This window comes from Micropterus salmoides, unplaced genomic scaffold (assembly GCF_014851395.1).
Source record: "Micropterus salmoides isolate LMB-PRFRI ecotype aquatic unplaced genomic scaffold, ASM1485139v1 Ms_hic_scaffold_7, whole genome shotgun sequence".
NCBI lineage: Eukaryota > Metazoa > Chordata > Actinopteri > Centrarchiformes > Centrarchidae > Micropterus > Micropterus salmoides.
Genome location: NW_024044459.1, coordinates 12560697 through 12575794, shown reverse-complemented (window position 1 = coordinate 12575794; position 15098 = coordinate 12560697). Strand labels below are relative to the sequence as shown.

The 15098-nt window shown below is 40.1% G+C and overlaps 1 protein-coding gene across 2 annotated transcripts in view; it reads right to left on the bottom strand.

Annotated features, from left to right (window-relative positions):
* Nucleotides 1-15098, bottom strand: part of LOC119891736 (metal transporter CNNM4) — a 48678-nt gene that overhangs the window by 14297 nt on the left and 19283 nt on the right. For both annotated transcript variants that reach the window (XM_038703564.1, XM_038703563.1), the window contains exons 2-4: nucleotides 14279-14422; nucleotides 13832-13966; nucleotides 11136-11305 (exon numbers count right to left, since the gene is read on the bottom strand). In XM_038703564.1, coding sequence (XP_038559492.1) covers nucleotides 11136-11305; nucleotides 13832-13966; nucleotides 14279-14422 — 449 coding nt within the window. The remainder of the gene's footprint in view (nucleotides 1-11135; nucleotides 11306-13831; nucleotides 13967-14278; nucleotides 14423-15098) is intronic.

Here is a 15098-nt window from a genome sequence, read left to right as displayed (position 1 = left end):
CATGATTTGGGCTCTTTCAGGCCTCTGCATTCTGGTTTCCTTTGTGTTTCACGAACATGCTTTAATGTTTAAAAATAGATCTGAATCTTAAGATGTTTTTGTGCAGAAAGTGAAAACACATTTCCTTAATGAGGACACTCTTTCCATCTGTCAACGCTCATCTCCCAGCGTGTGGAGATACTTTATTTTTAATCTTTATTTTGAAAAAGGTAAATTAACTGAGCATTATTGCCTTTGGAGCAACAAATTCATCCAGTAACACACGTTCACACCAACTCAGGACAGCCACGGGCTTCTGCCTTTCGCTGCTGAGTAATTAGAGGTCAAAAGCCTTGCTCAAGGACAACCTTCTGCTCACTGCCAACCTCTTGTGGCTTTTCTACTTTCATAGAAAGGTAGACAGAAACAAACAAACTCAACAAAACAAAAACAAACAAAAATACTCCAAAGACACAAACCATAAATATGCCACGGACACTTTGTCTGTCCAGTAATTTCGTGTTTCTTTCCAAATCCTACATTTGCCGCTCCAAGCAAGCGAGGTTGACAGCAGCGAGGCTTCTTCATCTGACACTTAATGACAAGGTTAAACCTCCTTGGTCCTGTTGCTGGCTTTCTGCCACTTAAAGTATATCAGCAGATTTGGAAAGATGCTAATCACCTCGCAACATATGGTCCTCTGTGTGTGTGTGTGTGTGTGTGTGTGTGTGTGTGTGTGTGTTTGCATCGACTGGGGTCGACATGCGCTGCTGCGTGGCTGGTGTTTAGTATAAAGGGAGGCACGGGGGAGGAAGGAGAGAAAGAATAGAAACAGAGGGAGGAGGAGGACAGGAGTGAGAGGTGTAAAGCCTGCCGGTGCTCCGATCAGAACAGTTTCCCAGATCTGCTCTGACAGTACAGCCTGCCAACACTTACAATATACTGCACCAACAGCAGGGGATTTATTGAAAAGAGACCTGGACTGGGTCATTGCGGTCCACCACTGATACTGTATTGCAGAGAATCAACCTCAGTCACAGGCTTTTACCATTTTTATTTCTTATGTCTGATCATATAAGAAACAACTGTGGGGTGTGCAGGAGAATTTTACTTCACAGCCTCTGCAACCTATGTGACAGAAGGTCGCGCATTTGATGATGTCAGACAATGACAAGGTGTGTGTTGGCAGGTGGTGGCAGGCAACAGTTTAATGAGAAAAAATGCTGAACAGTAAACACATCGATTTTATCACTACTGCTCAGAATAAATATAAAAACAAACACAAACAACAATTCCAGTGTGCGAAGTACAGTAAGAATATGCAATTGTAATAACCTTTATTTAAATAGCACTTTTCAAAAACCAGTTTAAAGGGTCTGAAATTAAGCTGAATCTTCAATCGTGTGTGTGTGTATTATAACTGACTGGAGAATACAGTTCAGGGACAAAACTGATGATTGAAGAGGCAATATGTACACAGACTGCCCACTGTGTGTGTGTTTCATGTTTTTATATCCCGGGGACTTTAAGCTGAACGCACACTTACCAATGGGGTCTCGTGTCTCCGTGGGGACCTAGAGACTGCTTTTTGAGGATTAATTTGTGGTTTTAGGGTTCAGACTACAATTATGTCAGGGTTAGAGTAAGGGTAAGGCATGTAGTGGGTGTGTGTGTGTGTGTGTGTGTGTGTGTGTGTGTGTGTGTGTGTGTGTGTGTGCGCTACTAGCCTCTGTGTTTAGTGGTTTGTGACCATGTGTTAGTCATAAAATTAACCGCTGGCTTTAGTTATTGGCTGATGTCAAACAGAACAGTTTCTTTCAACAGTGCAAAGTCACTGAGTCATTTCCGCGGTCACACACACACACACCTCTTCAGTAATATGTAACAATGTGAGTGTGCATCAATCTAAAGCCCGTTGTGACTCATAAGTGTCAATGGTGTGAGGTCACGCACACGCATGTTTGTTCCTTTGTCTTCGTGGGAGCATCTCATTGACATAATACCCAGGCCGTTACCCTAACCTGACTGTAACCCTAAAACCACATCTTAACTATCAAAAAGCTGTTAAGTACAGGAATATTTCGTTATTCTCACAGGACTGACATTTGGCCAATATGTTCTGACCTAATTATCCTGGTATGTAACTATAGCAACAGCGTTTAAACGGCCAACATACAGGACATCAATCAGTGATAATGTTGAACCTACACCGGTTTCTGAGTTTCATAGAATTATGGGATGTATTGGTAACACAAAATACACAGTCCAAAGGCACATTTTCTTATTGATAACTGATGCATTCATTTATAGTAATAAAAAAATTGAATAAAAGCCTACACAGTCTTCCGCTGAAAATGTCACTTCAGATCTTCAATTTGAAGATTTGGGTTACTGATATTAGTTTATGATTGGTACTAAAGAGGGGGGTGTAGTATGACTGTCAACCAGGAAACTTACAACATACAGATAAAGATGAAGGAAAATAAAAAGACATCATGAAGGTTTATAAGCCACAGCAGCAAAACAAAACAAAAAATAGCTTCTTAGGAAATGTTTTTCCTGTTAAATAAAATAACTACAACACAGCTAATTTAGCATCACTCCTTCATTTCATCAGGACACAGTCATACATACACTTCCAAAAGCTGAAGGAACCCTGTGGACACAACAAGTGGCCAAACTCTGCCTGTGTGGACCGTTCTGTGAGAATCACAAAGCATCTTTATAGAAGCATGAATCACGCTGGTCATAAACAAACGAAGATCACTACCAGGAAAAAACACACACACATGCACACACTATAAAAGGAGTGGAACAAGGACAGTGAATTATCTGTATCTGAGGTTTTTAGTTCTCATGAGTCTACTAGACTCCCACACATCAGACATACATTCAGACATAATGCTAACAATACAAAAAACATGTAAATAGTCTCTCTCTCACACACACACACTCTCAGATTTATTCACCCGTCAGTCTGCCAGATTTTTGAGTGCCACAGCAAACTCTGTTTCCTTATTAGCAGTCACTCTGCTACTCAACACTCCCCTTTTAAAGAATACTCCACTGATTTAGCTTTGCACTCCTTTAAAACTGTTACAAGCAGGATCAAGCTCGATGCAGCAGAAGCAGAGAAATTGTCTTTTTTATTCAATGTATTCCTCCTTTCTTGGCAAAACCTGGTGCCGACATTACCCACAACGCAACTGGACCGCTGACATTTTGGTGTGCAATTCGGGGTTTTTACGCTCATAGCGGCTGATGTAGCCTTGAGCAGAGATGAGGAGCGGGCTACACAGGTCTCGTTAGCTCACTTTCTAACTCCGCATCCCAGATTTCTTTCATTTTCCAACTCGTAGTCTTCAGCTCCAGTCAATGCTGACTCAAGTGACATCACTTGAGGCTATTTATCAGACTTCACACAGCTCCCACTGGAGACACTATAAGCTTTAATACACACCTTTTTCCCCCACATATGCAATAGAAATCACCAAGACCTGTAAACAAACATAGATGTTTATGGCTGTTAATTTGCCTGAATGTCAAAGCGGTGGGTAGTCTTTACAGGGACGCCACTTTGAGAAGTGTTGGCTAAAGCTGCGTTTTGACCAAAGGAACTATACCTCAGAACTAGGAACCTTCGGAGGAACTCAGTGCATTTCCACTGAAGGGACCAGGGTCTAAGTTTAGTTCTGTGGTCTTATATTTTATTTTTTTTTAAAAGTCCCTGCTCAGGATGTAGTACTTTCCGAAAGTACAGGAATTTTGGGGGGGCGGGGCTTGCCTTGCAGTGGATTTCTGAATGGGCGAGTAGAGACTACTGGCTTTAACTGGAGAATGCCGGGTGATTTCTCTTTTCCACAGTTGTTGTTGTTTGCAAACCAATAAATCACAATCATCAGTCAGATAGCCACACAAGTCTCGCAGATGTCCGCCTGAGATCGTACGTCGGCATTAAATGTAGGCTACTGGAAATAGCAGCCAGCGTTCAGCAGTGTGTTTACAGCCAACAGCTGATGGAGTTATGCTAAATACTGGGTTTTAATATTATAATATAATATAAATGTTTTAATGACCTTCCAAACTGCCGCAATTTTATTTGTGTGTTTCTTTCTCTGTGCTGGAGTTATTTTAAGAACTTGATGGCTTCATCCAGTTTGTTATTAAATTTGTAACAAACTTTATCGCATGTCTCTTCATTTTACTCTCACACAAAAAAGCTGCTTTATGGTCAAGTACAGCCTATAGTTTTTCATTATATTCCAATCAAATCTGATGTTCATTTATAAATGTTGCCCCACGGATAATGGTTACTAAGTAATGATGCCTGTGCATCGCTTTGTACGGAGTTGGCTTATAGCCTATGTCAGCTGGTTAATTTGGCTAATCTTTGCAGGTCTTTAGACCACAGTGGAAACGCACACAACAATGGGTTGAAGGAACCTTTTTTTTTTCCTTGAAAAGAAATCCGGGGACTTAAAAGTCCCGAATACTTTTGGTCGTAACGCGGCATAAGGTAGCAAGGTTAGTTAATACAACCAAAAGTTGCCTCTGCTGAAAGGATTTACATGTTTTTGGGGGACTTTTTGGTTGGAAAGTCATCTTAAACATTACAAGGAAGAAATACATTTAATTAACCTCTAACAAAGCACCCCTACCTCAGCCTGTTCACCTTGCTGCCTTGGAAGAGATATATAAGTTTCAACTGTCGCATCAATAGACTGCAGAGCTGCCCCCCCCCCCCCCATCAAATTCATTCTCAGCACTGCTCCATTGAATATAGTTTATTTCGGTTTACCGTTTTTATGATTGATTTTATATATCTGTATATTGTCTGCTACGTAGCAGAGGGAATTACAAACTCAATTTCACTTTACAACCTGTTGTAATGTCACATATAAACCTACCTTGGATAAAGAAAAGGTGATCAAGTAAAAGCAAGGGCCTGCCTGTAACATACAGTATATTCAGTCAGGATGTCCGATATGTATCCTCTATGTCTTCACTCAGATTAAGATGTGCAAACATGCTAAAAGTTGCGGTCCTTCCTCCACACCAGCACCACCACGTTATTAAAGAGATTCTGTGAAGCAATAAGCTGTTGTCACACGTCCAAAATAACTAGTGTCAAATCAAAACAATTTCTCTGCATCTTTCTCTACATCTCCACGACCCCTTCTCTGTCAAGTCCCCCCCCCCGGTCCAATGTTTTCATATAAGCGCTCCCGGAATGTGAGAGCATAATTTTGTTTACAGGACAAACATGGGCAGCACACAAACTCCCAATTTTCCCCAACTTGTCTACACACAAGCTAGTCCAAGACCCTACAGAGAAACTAGAAATGAATAATTCATTGAGTAGTCTGCTGTGTGTCTGTTATTAATGAAATAAAAAAATTTATTAGCACAAGATCTAGTGAAAGTAGTCTAAGAGAGTATCCATCCAGAAATCCAGATTAGGTATTAAACAAAAAGGAAAGTGGTTATTACCTGGAATAACCTTATTAAAGAGTTGCTTAAGACATTAAACTTAACCTTGTTTTACCTGAATTAGATATTATCTGAGACACTTTCATTGACAGACAAAAGCAAAAACCCAGAAGATTTTCTGCAGAGTCAGACTCTCTATCTAGTACTATTCACAGCTGCTGGCTGCAGGGGTAGGTTTCTCTCCTGTGGAAAATTCCCTCCCTGGCATTCTGACACTCAGCATTTAGCCCATTCCAAAAAGGTCTTAGCGGATTATTCCACATGTGGGGTCTCTGCACAACATCCTCGGTATCCGGCCTCCCACGGGAGAAAATCTCCCCGAGACGAGCGGCGGGGAGAAAGTCAAAATGATCCCCTGGATTACTGGACCTGCATAATGACTGTTTGTGGACATTGATGTTGGAAATAAATGTGTGTGAAAGAGTGAGATGAAGACAGTGAAGTGTAATTTTCCCACCCTGTAGGATTTGAGCACACGTGTACATGTACACATTGTTGGATACAGCAGAAGTGCAAAAGTGGTGTTAGTGCCTTTGGTTTACAGTGTGTAAGCATGCAGATGGAGGAAGAGATTCTCAGGTATGTGTGTGTGGGATAAGCGTACTGACAGCTGACTGACAGCAGGTGGGTATGATGTCCCTCCCTCTCCACTAACATCTTAACATATATAATGGGGATCAATTAGTCAAGCATGTCCTCAGGACGAGCAACACAGCTCTCATGCATTTCTGCCCGTCTGTCCAAGGGCACAGCTGTCTGAAACCTCATTTGCCTGTTCTTCACTTGCCTTTTCAGCATCCTCCTATCTATGTTAAAGCCCTTCTCAGACATGGAAAAATAACATTGCTTTGAATAAGACCAGCGTTGGTGGTAACACAATACAAAATAATGCGTTAGAGAACTCGTTCATTTTTTGTTTTGTTTGTAATGAATAATGTGACGCATTTGATTTGCAATTCAAGTAATCAGTTATTTCGTTACATTTGCAAATAAGCTATCTGTTACTGCTGAAAGTTTAATTCCCTGTTCCTTTTGTTATCACAAAAAGAAAAAACTGTTCACACCGTTTCTGTTTCTTCTATACTTCTTGGAGGGTAGCGGCGTACTAGTGAAAAGTATCCAATCCTATGTCTGCGTCTGTGTGTCAGTGCTCATGTGTAGCTCAGCTAGCAAGATAGCAGAGAGGACACCCTTCACATCGTGGAAGTAAGTAGCATTGATCTAGTTAACTGGTTGCATGTTGAAACATGATGTACTGTAAGCTACACAAGCCAATGTTTTATTGTTTCCACAAGCCAATGTTTTATTGTTTCCATAGAAGCAGCTACGCTCTCAGGCTGCATCACTGATGGATTTTAAAACTTATTTTGCCGTTGAAGCATTAATGAATGACCGTCATGAGCGTGACAGATGCTCGTCCACTCTACTCATAGGCTGCCTTCAGACTGCAGGCCTAAGTGACCCATATCAGATTTCTTTGCCAACTGAGATTTTTTTTTTTTTATAACCCAAATCACATTTTCCCATTTGCATTTGCTCCACTGTCATATGTGGTTCAAATCAGATACAGGTAAGATTTTTTGAGTGTATACAGGTAATGGAGAACAAGTGGGCACACTGGATTGGTCTTGCAGAGCTGATTGCTACCTCCTGATTGGTCAACTGGATGACAGCAGCCATCTTAAGCCCCACTGACAGGAACTCCCTTCTCTCTCTCTGCCATTCCCAACCTGAGCCTGTGTACTGTGTGTTATGTCTGTGTTCATTGTAAGTAGAGAACTGTTGTGAGCATATTAGACTTTGTAAGTCAACCTGTGTAGTGAACACATTAGACTGAATGGCTGACCTTAGTAATTCTGATTATTGTCTTATGACAACCTTGTTTTGTTGGCTCTAGCCATTTTGTTTGCTACTTTTGGAATTAGAAACTTAGTTTAGAGCTTTGTCTTTTCTTTACTTCTTGGTTTTTGGTTTAGGAAAGATTTTCTGTGTTTTGGTTGTTGTTTTGGGCACTGCTCATCTCTGAAGCAAATAAAAACTGCTAAGTTGTATTTACTGTGTTCTGGCATTGCTTGGGAATTGGAAGAGTGGGAAGCCACACATTTATGTTACAACCTGGATATCCCTAGACCTTTGGGATGTAATGAACTTAAAATAGCCGCTGTCAGTTTTATGTCAAGTGACTAGGATGGTTATTCAGACAGACAGATCATGTTGATCTAAAGGTGGAGGAGTCATTCTTGGACATTAGTTCCATTATAGAATAAATTGCACATTATTTTCTTGAATCATTTATTTGACTATAACATAGCATAGTGAAAATAACTCACACCTACATTCTTTCTTTGCGTAACTTTCTGTGTGCATTCTTCTGTTTCCTCATTGTTAATCACACACTTAGGAGAAAAGTTCAATTCAAATAAAGTATATTTGGCGAACCAGATATCATGATAACTGAGTAGTAGAGCGCAGAGCAAGAGCTTACGGTTATTTACCCTTTTTAAAGCCATGCTTCAACCATAATCTGTCTTTGAGCCCATGAAGGATGGAAACATTTTAAAACCACAACTGAAGAAGTCTAGAGGGGGTGAGTGTTTGGAAAGATTTTGACTTTAACCTCCTCCAGCCTGGTGCTCCCATAAATCGGGCTCTTTATACTCTTAAAGTAACAGACTAAACCTTGTAGAGTTGACTGACTTTGGATCAGTTGTGACCAGACAGACTGCTGGATGGATGGACAGACTCACACAGTGTTTTTATATTTTCTTGATCACCTGGTCTTCATTTCTCTCAATAGACTACAAATGGATGAAAATGAATTGTGTGTTTTCCTGATGTGTGCGGTCTCTTAAACTTTAGCTGGGATTCAATCATAAATTAACTAAACTTGTGTGCTATCTTATTCAACAGTGGCTGCTGTAACAGCTGGCTGTGCTCCATAGAGAGTGCTCACAAGAAAACATTAGAGGGACAGATTTAGGAGGGAGAAGAGAAAGGGAAACCTTATACCAAATATTACAAAGAGAAACACAAAACTAACTCCCTACTTAGTGAGAAATCTGGGCCTTTTTCTTCACCTTACAACTGGTCTGTCATACCACAGTATAACTTAACAGAAAGTGTTTCTAGGCTATTCCGAAATGTTGTTTGTGTGGCAGCAGTGCTGTATCCACTTATTGTTCGCAATGGTAGGAGGTGGCTGCTGGAAAGAGTGGGTAAGACACTGCTGGACCTGTGGATCAATGGTCTATCGGACACATCCTTTACACATATGCACACAAAACATTAACACATTAAAGCAGCCCAAAGTCATCCATACACAGGAAAACACCCTGCACATGTCCAGTCCAATTGTGTCAGCCACACTGACCACAGCAGGACATTAGGGGCCTGATTTACTAAAGGTGGCAAAAGCTTCTGTATTTAATACATTTGAAAGGAAGGTGCAAACCGTTGCGCAGAGATGGCTTCTGTTATTGTTACCAGAAGGACACACAGCCGTAATCAAAGAAAATGTAGAGAAATTAACAATATTAGATAATATTATTCTATATCCAATATATAGAATTATTTTATTTTTTCGCTGAACTATATGAATAGAATTAATTTTGTATTTTCCTTTAGCTTTGGCAATACTGTTGTATTAACATTCATGCCAATAAAGCAAATTTCGTTTCAACCTGACTTCTTTTCTCTGTGAGATGGAAGAGTTTAGAAAGTTGCGTGGCGCTGCAGAGAGCGCCCAGCTGCAGTGGTGCACGGATCACGCGTAAAATTCATCCAGCCAGAGGGAACGATCACCAACTGTTCACAGCCCCGGTCGTAATATAGCGACACAACCCATTGTAGGTATCGGAGAGGGTGGCCAGGTGTACAGGGACAGGAGATTGCGGAGCGATCGGGCACGGTGAGGACGGTTGGTGATCGTTCCCTTTGGCAGGATGAAGCACGATCTGCTGGCATTTCCTCGCGTCTGGGTCATTCCAGCGTACTGTATCTGTTTCTGCTGGGGTTTTCCAAAGCAGTTTTTCAGGTGTGCTGGTACCATTTCTACATACTCAGGACACACTGAATGAAACAAACCAAGGTTTTTAAGCTGTGGCTTCTTTCCCTCCCGGAAACCATTAAAACACGCAAAACCCTCATTTAAATACTGCCACCTCCACTGTGTTTGCTCTTGTGGTCATCTACACAATTCTTAGTAAATCCCCCCATTACAACAGGTACTAAAATTGCACGTGCAATATTTTAGAATACACATGCAATGTAGTACTCTTTATTTGGGATGTTAGTAAATCCAGCCCTAGGAGTCTAGTTTGATTTTAATTATTTCTTAAAGGCAATTTTTTTCTAAAACTTTATTTTTGTTGTTTTTCAGGGCTTTCCAAAATTCTGTACCCACGCTTTCTTCAAAATACTACTAGTGAACTCCAACTTCTGTCTCAAATCAGGATAACTTACAAACATAAAGCATTGTGATTGTAGCTGACCAGCTTTTAAACAGCCATTTAAAGCCTCCAGAGAATACTGAAACTACCTTTTATCACATCAGATTTTAAACCACATGACTTATTGCCAGTTAACAGTACGCCTCTTGGAAGATAATTTAAGTTTTTGTTAAGCAGCTCTTGTTCAGTGACTCAGCTTGATTTTGAATAATCATAATAATAATAAAAACACAAACCCAGGCAAACACCAACACACGCACTTTATCGACAGTTTCGGACCCCTGTTGGGTCGTCGCTGTGTCTCGACGCCTACTGCCATCTGTCACACGGTGTAGCTTAGACGCGTTTAACAAAAAGACAGACCGCTCAATGCCGCTAAGCCCCAGAAGCACTTGGTGGGGGATGACTTGACAGGTGGAGAGAGGAAGAGGAGGAGGAGGGTCAAAGAAAGAAAGAGGAAGAGTGTGTGTGGAAGGTGGGCAATCTCATAATCCTAGCTGCACAGCTTATCTCCAGGCTAAAGCAACAGGAGTATGACATTTAGAGGGCAGGATGTGTTCATCATGGTTAGAGGGCTGTTACGTATGTACCTGCTCTTTAAAGGTAATCAGACATCAGGCAGGGTAAAGCATGGTATTATTTAAATTAGGCCCTGATAATCTGCTGTTATGTTTCTTATGTAATTGTGTTTTTGGAAATCATGTGCCAATGCCAATACGCTCAGAATGATAATGTAGGTTATGTGCATTCACTATCTTAGTTAAGTGTGTTAGCATGCTAACACTCGCTAATTAGCATAAACACAAAGTACAGCTGAGACTGATGACTGACTGTGGTATTTGGCCATACAGTGATGATGGCGCAGGATTAAAAAGTAAACGGTCCAACAGTTATTATCATTATATTTCACTCAAAACCACAAATATCAACCTGCTGCAGCGGGTTATGTGAGGGTTATGTGAGGGTTGAAATAACACTAGATATTCTCCTGCGTTGCACATGTGTTGGTGTATGGATGAGTGTGTGGGAGTCTGTTTGGAAGTATGTGATGAGAAAATATTTTAAAAAGAGCCTTTCAATCTGCTTTTGGAGATCAGACCGCAGAGTGAGCAGTTCCTGCTTTTGCATTCAGACCTGCTATTACGTCCCACACTGAGGCAACAAGCGGTCACAGACCCAAGTCACGCCTCACCCCCTCTTCCTTAAATTACTGTGTACCTGCAGGATGAGAACGAAGTAGTCGACAGGCTTGCCCCTCTGGTAGACGTAGTGATGGGGCGAGCGCTTTTCGCTTTCGTTGAACTTGATCTCCTGGATCACATCGGGATGGCGCAGGATCCGCAGCAGCACCTTATCTGAGATCTGAGACTGGCTGAACAAGCTCACCTCTGCAGGAAGAGATGTAAAGAGAGTTTTACTGTAAACCAGTCTGCTGACATCACTGATCCAGGTGCTTATTAAATGATTCATGCTTTTGTCTGCAGCAACATGACAAACATCTGAAACAGGTGATCCTATAAGAAGCGTAACATATTTATAGCCATGAATTTTGCTTTGACAAACTGAGAAAGGATTGCGAGAATCATGTATCAAGTAAAATGAAAAAGTGCATTAAGCATTTCATGTTTAAGTGACATAAATGGACATGGATTACTATCAATTAGAGCTTCCAAATGCATTTAAATGAAGATCAGCTCTTCGTCAGGATTTGTCAAATAATCAATTAGTCGCTTTAAATAAAGTTTATCGGCAGCTATTTTGATGATAAAAGAATTACATTTTTAAAGCTAAAATGTCAAACATTTGCTTGTTACAGCTTCTCACATGTGATGAGTTGATGCTTTTCTTTGTTATACATGACAGTAAACTGAATGTCTTTGAGTTTTGTACTGTTGGTCAGACAAAACAAGTCAGGGCGAGCGGCTGAGGGAAATTATAGCGCCATTTTTCACCTAATTGTGTGCATTTCTGTAACAGGCCCTGGTTGTCCAAGGGAGGGTCAAGTATCTTTCAACAGGGAGAAAACATCTTAACCTCAAGTCATTTACAACAGATTTTTAAGTGTAATACTCCTGTATTAAATTCTAATCTGAGTAGCATGTCTTAACTGTATATGTTTACAGTGGATCGATTGTTTTCCCCATACTTATACTGTATATATTGTACTTTGGTTTATCTTTTTTATTTGGTTCTTATCTTTGTCCGTTTGTCGCCTTTGTTTCATTAGTATTTCTTTCTTTTGCTTGTTATATCTAAATTTCTATTTATGTTATTTTAATAAAGTAAATAATGGCTGAATGAGAAATTGTAAAGCTGAAACAAATTCTCGATTATTAATTAGCTGACTGAAAAATAATCAACAAAAAGTTGCAGTCAATCATGATTGATTTGCTGTTTTTCTCTGTTTTACATCATTGTACATTAATTATCTTTGGATTTTGGACTTTTGGTAGCCATCTGAATTTCTTCACTATATTTCCAGAGCCAACATTTTGCTCACTCATTTACAATGGACCAATTTTTTTCATATACAAAAAATAATGGGAATATTAATCAATAATGAAAATAATCATTAGTTACAGCCCTGAAAAAAAATATTATAACATTTAAAAATTCACTAAACTTGGCGAGGCTTCTGGCTAACACTAGCACATTTACAGTCATGTTGACTGACGTGCATTGTCCGTGTTGAAAAAAACAACAGTTTTTTGGTTTACAGGCATTTCTGTTTCTGCCACAGGATAGGATGTTGCAATCACAGCTCAACCTTCAACCCCACCCAAACTAAGAACAAAGATAAAGTAAAGCAATACACAGAGAGAGGTGAGGAATATATGAGCAATGTTGGCTTCATCTAAAAGCCAAACAAACTCCTTTTACTTTGGTTTATATATTAAGTCGACAAGTTCATCTGGTTTACTCAAAAAAAAAAAAAAAAGAAAGAAAGAAAAAACATCTGTTGTGGCTCTGAAGAAGTGTACCCATGACGTTTTGATGATTTTCTAGTCAGAACACTTTCACAACCTATACATTTCATATCTTCCTGATTTGTTAATGTAAAACAAATCTGCAGACTTAAGGAGCTTGCTGTTACAAAACACATACCTCAAATTATGTAATGAAGCTTTACATTATGGTATCATAAAGCACTTGTAAGATTTCCTGATGTTCCCTTACTTTCCCTTTCTCTGAAATACATCTCTCAAAGATCAGTGATACTCTGGATATCCCTTGTCACATATCAATGACAATGCAGATGGGACACTAAAAAGAGCTGGGTAACAATAACAAGCTGGGAACAAGAACAAAATAAAGGAAAAGAATCAGAGAAAATTCCTAGAATGAAAACAGAACTTTTAGAAAAATGAAATATCGAATTCTGGTGTTAATGAATCAAGAAAGAAACATGAAAGCAACACTCTGAGGCAGCAGACACGGTCGTTATCTCTGCAGAGGCAGACTCTGGCATGGCTCCTGCACCACAGCCGCTCTGAGAGACGTGCTACGTCACGCTAGCAGCAGCTAACGCTAACTGCTTCTGGCAGAGCACATCAGCTATCACTCACTACACATTGCAACATGTTCTCAGTGACAAGACATCACATCCAGCTGGCCAACGTCCAGACTCTTCTTGTGGCGGTAAGCACTGGCAGGCATACTGCTCAGATCTTAAATAGATTGTCCAAGTAAATAAACACATTTAAACCACCACTCTGCATGTATGGACCTGCCTTGCTTGTCAGGTGACAAGATGACAGAATCCATCACATCCTGAGGATAACATGTTGTGGCTACATATCCAAGACATATGTTCCCATGTAGTTCTACATGATCTACTGGCAGTGCTGTAGTAACATTGTGATGAGTGACTGTGTTTGTCTGTGTGTGCATGCATGCATCGATGCATTTCCCACCTGTAGCCAGGAAACGATGGGCGGCCAGCAGCAGCTGAGGAGAGACCTTCACTTTTGATTCACTCTCGTGTTTGAAGGCGGAGAAGTCTCTCTTATTCTTATTGGGCGCCACCTTTTTCCTGTTGCGGTTATCAGCTGAGAGGTGACACACAAACACACACACACACACACACACAACGTTATTTATTTAAAAATGTACACTTAAAAGGTCAAAAGGTAAAAGTCATTGTAGCTGTTCTGTAAGCTACGACAGGAGGAACCACTTCCTGCTTAATCTTGTAAACCTATACCGATGTCTAAATATATCTCTAAAAACCCGCCTCTAAAACCATCTCATAGCTAGAACAACAACAATGTAGATATTAATTATATCTAAACAATAAATGATAAATAGATTTAGAAGCTTAGAGGTAAGTCAATGGATAAACAAATGTAAAGGGAACTCACTGTAAAGGTCCGATTCATCCAGAATCTCACATTTAATTATCTCTTCGATTACGTCTTCAAGCGTGACCAACCCCAGCACCTCGTAGAAAGGATCTCCCTCCCCCTCGTTGTTCACCTTCTGGACGATGGCCAGGTGGGATTTTCCTAAGTGGAACAAAGAGAATCATTAGTGGGATTTTCAGCCAAAATGTTTGTCTTGATTATTCTTCTAGATGTTGTGATCTAGACAATGTGTATTAACAACGAGTTAATTATTAAGGAATTCATATCTGTTTATTTCTACCACGTACACATATCGACACCATGAGCGTGGGGGCGATGTGATGTGTAGAAGAGACTAATGTACAGCTGGACAACAGCTGCAACTGTTGGTGGCAGTAATGAGCGATAAAACTATCAATAAAAAGTACAGGTAGATGTAATCAATGCAGACCCATTAGACAATATGACTAATTTTGTCATTTACGTTAATTCTGTGGTAACCAACTTTATTATTAATATGGGAAATGCTGCAAATGAATGAGCAGAGCTGATTAAATTTGATCAAAGCATTGAATATATTTTGTGGCTCCGAGTCAGTGTGCAGGCGTCACTTTTTTTCACCGATGCTGCTTTGTAAATATTGTCGCACCCACGTGATGTGCGAATAATCGCACTCCTTTAACAAAACTTTGATTCAACACAATGAAATCCCTTGATTTTTTCACTTAAGTAACCAAAAAGCATTCCTTCCTGGTTATTTTAGCCATAAACTATTTCTGGATTGATTACCCATAACATTTAGCAGCATAGCTCAACATATCAACATCGCAGAATAAAC